The 6,357-nt window shown below is 38.8% G+C and overlaps 1 protein-coding gene across 1 annotated transcript; it reads right to left on the reverse strand.

Moving 5' to 3' along the window:
- Window positions 1–2,274: 2,274 nt before the first annotated feature.
- On the reverse strand, window positions 2,275–5,598 carry LOC148020796 (uncharacterized). Its single transcript, XM_087698607.1, has 6 exons — window positions 5,431–5,598; window positions 4,404–4,754; window positions 3,584–3,913; window positions 3,305–3,433; window positions 2,909–3,130; window positions 2,275–2,753 (listed from the first exon to the last, which is right to left on the reverse strand). Exons 2-6 carry the CDS (start codon window positions 4,749–4,751, stop codon window positions 2,652–2,654), a joined length of 1,131 nt encoding a protein of 376 aa, XP_087554733.1. The 5' UTR covers window positions 4,752–4,754; window positions 5,431–5,598; the 3' UTR covers window positions 2,275–2,651.
- Window positions 5,599–6,357: the final 759 nt, after the last annotated feature.

Consider the following 6,357-nt stretch of genomic DNA (forward strand, 5'->3'; position numbering starts at 1 on the left):
TATCTATTCTCAATTACAATTTTTGAGTTCTCTCACATTGTTTTGTCGTCATTTATTGCTCTTTTAAGATGGTACTAAATGTTCATGTTGCTAGAGATAGGCTTGCATTTAAATGATTGTTTGCAATATTATTTCTTACTCTGTGGGGAAGCTACTTGTGAAAATGTCTGATTGTTGTGCTTGTCGCTACTCTACAAGTGCTAGTCATAAGTGCACCTTGCCTAGTAGTAGGATGTTTGTATTTGCATATTTCCATTGATTGTTGACTAGTCCACACCTGTTGCACCCATTGAACCAATGTGCCTCGCTTCACTATTGATGAAATTGGCCACAACCTCATGCTACACTCTTGTACCTAGCCTTATAAACATTGAACCATCTTTGTGAGATCACATGGTTTTGCAAATTGTACATGGCCACATGGCAAGCAATTACACTAGCAAAGATAAAATATCACCTTTTTGTTGATTTCAGGCTACATGTGGCATATTTTCCATGTGAATTCCATTAATTAGTGTCTCGGTGTTTCCATTGTGGCATAGTTGTCTTTAACTTTGTGGTTAAGCCTTGGTTCACATGGAGCCCCTTTCTTGAGTGAGTTCATACGAGTGTTATGTAGTGTTTCCTAAGTGTGCATGCTTGCTTTGGCTTTTCCTCGCATTTATTCCACATGCTTATTTATTTCAAGTTTTGTGATAGGTGTCCTATGCTTGTTGGTGTTGGCTTTTCCCCATGTTTATCACACAACTTGTTTATTTCAAGTTTCTTATAGGTCCTCTTGAGCTATTTCCAACCAAGATAACTTGCCAACCATTTTCCTATATTATTTATTATCCTATTGCTATTGTAATTGAGAGATTCATTGTTCTCACAAAATCATGGTTGAATAATAGAGATGGTTGGATTGCTCTAGCCTTTGCAAGAGTCTCTACTTCCATTATTATTCGAGTGATTGACCTTCAAACACATGAAGGCAAAGTGAAGGGATGGTATTAGATGCTAACATATCTATACAAAAGAAAAATGCAAAAGACATGTTGCTCCTGTATAGATTTGCTTATTGGGGCACACGATTACGTGAAGGTCTAGATCATCATGTGCTTAGACTATTGGAGTCTAGTTCCAACTAAAGCATCTGTACTTCAAAAATCACTCCACTCCAAGCTCAATGATACCTAACTACAAAGGTATGTTGTGGTCATTACAATGAATCATGCATCATTTGCATCATTATAATACAAGTAGCTCAAACTAAACTTCTTACACATTTTGGCAAATGGTGACATTGGTTTCTTATCAATGTTGGTTTCTAAACACCAGTCTTATCATCTGTCACAAAAGAGGCTCAAATCCTAATAATCTATTTTTGAAATAACACACCTATATGATATCGAGTTTGAGGGGTCATTTACTAATATTGTTAAATAGTTGAGTAAAATGTCCAAATCAAATTTCAAGTAAATATTCTTTATCTACGAAAGTGGAATTTTAAAAAATGCATGAAAATCCATCAAAACAACCCGTAGTGCTATTTAAAGCTATTGAAAATGTTATAAAAGTTTTTATTTAATTACAATTTTCATAATGGGAATGCTTATCATATTATATCAAATCATTTTTCCTGAGTTTTTTAGCTAGATAAGATAAGTTTTAAGATGGTTTTGGTTAGAGGTTCTCAAGGCTTTCAATTTTTTGTGAAAATAGTCTCAAAGATGGATATAGAAATCTATCTTTCCTAGCTTGTTTCTACCCCTTCTACTATATTAAAACTCCTATGTGGTGTTGGGCCACACATCCTAAACCCAATAATTCTTCATCTTTATCATTGAGGAGGAATTCAATATTTTGAGGGTCCAAATTGTTATTAAAGTGGTTTTTTTACTACAAAATTAGTGTTAACAAGTTTCCTAATAGTCATGTTAAAAGGGCTTTTTGAGATACCACAAGCCCAAGCAAAACCTTCCAAGAGTTAGCTAGCAGAGGAAGGATTCCCAGATAGGTATAAAAACTTACTAATCCCTTAACAATCCCCAACACTTCCCTTTTGTGATATGATGACATTCTCCACACTACTCCCAATACATAACAAGAACAAAATTAGAATGGCAACATTGCATGCCTCCTCTCCTTTTGGTGGTCCAAAATCAGAGTGAAACCAATCAACTACTAATCTCGTTAGTCATTGGCAGGATTATCAATTTCCCTTCACAAAGTTTAAGGCCCATATCATGATGCATAATTACTTGGACTTCAAATTGTGTTCAAATGTAAACCTTTACCAAGAAACCAAATCACTTCTGAAAAGATAAAAGCTAGAAACATGGTAGGTATACACAGGTTATGCAGAAACATAACCCATCAGGAATTTACATGCGGATCCTCATCATTTTCCACTCTTCAGAAAAATTACATTGATCCAACATCTTTATCTTCTGATGTTTCAACATCACTAATGTGAGTATAGACATGTTCCAGCCGAAAATTTGTATGTCAAGCCTCCAATCTGAAACCTCCTTATCTCTGCCTTCTTATTCTGATCACCTCACTTCACCTTGATGAATGCCACTTATGCAAGGTTTTCTATAGCTGTGCATGAAATATGCACAAGGGCAGAGGGCTCAGCACACACTCTCAGAGTTGAATTTGTTAACCTATGTTTGTAATTTCTGCGCAGCAAGAGCTTCAGTCATAGTCAGGATACCCATGTATTTTTCAAGCTCCTCTTCCCTCAGCTGACCATCATGGTCAGTGTCCTACATAAACACCCCACAGGTACACAACCATATGTAAGTGGCAATGCCATTCAGAAGCCAGTACAGAATCAAACCAAGCATTTCCATTAAGCTAAAGGCAGCTTCCTGCTTGCCATGCAATCAAAACTATATAGGTTCTCTCTCTTTGTTCTTACCAATTCAAAGAAAAGAGACATTGCCTCATTCAATGGTACTGGCACCCCATAGACATCCTGCAGCCGGTTGGCAAAATCATATGGGCTCAGAAAACCAGGTTCTGAAGGTTCGAGATTCCTGTAAGGGCACAGACACTTCCTTCTCTGTGCAAAAACTTCTACTAATTTGAAGCAATGATCAAGCAGTGAAGCAGGATTCTTCTCCTTGGCCCTGCCAATCACCTGAGACAAAGAAATCACCTTAAGGGACAGGGAAACATTTCCTTCTCTTTTTTGTGACAAGATACGATTGTACAAAGTAGTAGACCTGGATAAATGAAAGGATTATTTTAGAGATTTTATCTTTCAATAAAGAGATATTAATCATTCCAGTCCTAGACATCAGTAAAGCAATACCTTGGCAGGGCATCCTACAGCTGTGGCAGAAGGTGGAATGTTTGTTAGCACAACAGCAGATGCTCCTATCTTGGCACAGTTTCCAATAGTTACATTTCCGAGAATGCTTGCTCCCGCGCCCACGAGAACCTGCTTGAATTGGAAAGGAATATCCCACCATCAAACGTCAAATAATCATTATTGGCCTTTCTCATGCAAACTGTACTTAAAAAACCACTCATATAACCAGAAGATCTATGCTGATTACCAAAAACAAATCCCTGAAAGACAGGTACTCACATTTGTACCAAGCTTTGGATGGCGATCTCCTTGTTGCTTGCCATTTCCTCCCAACGTCACACCATGTAATAAGGTGCACCCATTCCCTACCCGTGCCGTCTCCCCTATCACTACTCCTGTAGCATGATCTATCATTACACCCTCCCCAATCTGAGCAGCAGGGTGAATATCCATTCCAAAAACTTCAGAGGTTCTGCTTTGCAGGACACTAGCCAATGACCTCTGACCCTTCTGCCATAGCCAATTTGAAGCACGGTAAACCTGAATCCCTTGAAATCCTTTAAAGAATAGAAAAGCATGGGCCAAGGAAGGGCAGGCAGGATCTCGTTCCTGTGAACATTGTTGATATGTAGAAACCGCATCAGTTGTCTGCTGAAGTAATGCACTTTTGAAAGGTTGCAAAGAGAAATTAAGACTTCCCCAAAGGCTGGTAAACAGTATCAGTATTTTCTGAAATCAATCATGTCGTGCAATCGCTCAAGTAAAATTCTTTCAGTCTGCCATTCTTCTTCAGATGCAACTCTTTTACACCTTCATATACAAATTTGTTTACACATGACTTTCTTTTTGAAACTTAAAAACCATTTAGCCCACAAAATCGTTCCCACAGTATTCTAGTTTGTCTGAATTACAAGCTCCTCATTAGAAAATAGAACAGCATACCCCTACCCACCGCACGCATGTATGCATGTGCAAAAAAAGTAACAGAAAACAAAAGAACATGTTACAGGCTTTGATATTTCAGAGATTGTTGTTAGGAATTCCTCTAAAAATCTCATCAAAGCAGAAGTGGAGCAAAGCAGCAGAACTGCAAACAAACCTTGATGGCAAGAAGATCTTTCCTGATGAGGCTTTCAATTGGTTCACCAGATACAGACGTCCCTTCTCTAAAAGCAGTGAGTAAAACACTCTGCCAGCTCTCTTTTGGGGCAGAATCCCAGCTCATCTTGGAGGCCAAATGAGTTGCTAGGGCCTCTTCCAGACTGTTATGCTTCAGGAGGGAGAAATCCAATATACCAGGCAAAAGCTTAGATGCCTTACTGTCCAAGCTGCCTGAGTGTTCATTCGCCATTTCTTGAACATCTGCTCTTATAGTCAACCAGACTCCATCTGGGATCAGTTCAGAAGGTGCAATGATGTCAACATCTGATTCTGGAAGAGAACCCATTTCCTGCAGATATTAGAAACCCGCAGCTATTAGCAAGCCTCAGGCACTATGGCCGCAAATATGCAAAGTAGTATACTCAATGCAACTCTTATAAAAGAACCCCAGTTGCAACAAGACAACATACCACTAGTAACATTCTCACTTTCAAATATTAACTATCGATAATCGAACTCAGTATCATATTCAGAACATGGACATTCAGGCTTTAGCAGAGAGGGAATCGAATCATTCAGTCTGGACAATATCAAAAGCTGACATCCGGCAAAGACAAATGAAGCATTGATAGACCCAAATTACAAATTTTGCCATTAATCCACACCAGGCAATTCATGAAGCAAGATTCAGAACAATCGAATTGGAGCATTAATAGACCCAGAGACAAATTCGCAAGAGAAAATGTCAAAAAATGATATTCAGAAAAGGAAATTGGGCATATTCTGGCCATTAATTCGATCCAGGCAATGTGATCGACTGACATTGATACTGAGCAAAACCAAAGATTCAATACTGAACAAGGTCAAAAACCCAGAATAGTGACGCGCAGGCAAATTCCAACAGCACTGGCCATTTTCAAATTGCAGAAAACCATAGAATCCGAGCTTCCGACCATAGACAGAAGAAACATTATCATGTACATGCATCGATTCAGAAAGAATGAAGGCTGCGTCCATGGATTTACCAGAGGAAGATGATGTGTTTGCCAAATGAGGTATGCCCCAATATTGTGAGTGACAGACAAAAACCCTGAGAAGTTATATTGTAATGAGGCTGTTGTGGAGTAACGATATATAGGAGTGCCCCACACACACTCTCGAACAGAGACTTCCAGAAAGATTAAAGGAGCAGGAGGAAGGGAAGGAAGGAAGAGAGAGAGAGAGAGAGAGAGGGGGGGGGGAGAGAGAGAAGAATTCTTGTGCATATGACGCATGGCATGACAACACCCACGAATCTTTAACGCCTTTTGCCCGCCTATAATGTGTCAAAACCATTGGTAGGGCACAAATGCAGAACGTTTGGATATGCTAATAACATGTAGCCAAGAGAACGTTTGGATATGCTAATAACATGTAGCCAAGAGAACCTTGTCTCGGGCCCCCGGCCCGTGAGACGAGAGCAGTGTTCACGAAAAACATTTTTGGTAGCAAGTGCCTAACCTTTTGATTGAAAATCTTTGGAGAGTTTCTAAATCAAATTACATAGATTTGCCATTTTTACAATTGAAAAGATTCTATAGTGCTCATAGTTCTAAACTTGTTCTTTACCATTTTGACGGTCTTTTTACATTTTTTTGCAATTCATTTTACTTCAAACCTTGGTTTTTCATGCCAAGACTTGGTGCATTTGCACAAGCCACAAAGAAATACAATGCAAGAGCCTTAGTCTCACGTGGACTCCTTTCAACATCACCTATCTACTAATATTTTCTCATCAAAAGTAAATCGTCCAAACGATTCACCTTTTTCACTACATCTTCCCTTTTGGCCTCTCTATTCTAGGGTCAAGGGCAGAGACCTATCAAAGAATACTCCAAGGTATTCAAAGTATTTTCAAATTCCTATTACATTTGGAGGCATGTTTAATGCTCTTCAACATCTTTTCTCAATAT

The sequence above is a fragment of the Lygodium microphyllum genome, chromosome 18, assembly GCF_053477565.2.
Source record: "Lygodium microphyllum isolate KBCC chromosome 18, Lygodium_microphyllum_v1.1.10, whole genome shotgun sequence".
Taxonomy (NCBI): domain Eukaryota; kingdom Viridiplantae; phylum Streptophyta; class Polypodiopsida; order Schizaeales; family Lygodiaceae; genus Lygodium; species Lygodium microphyllum.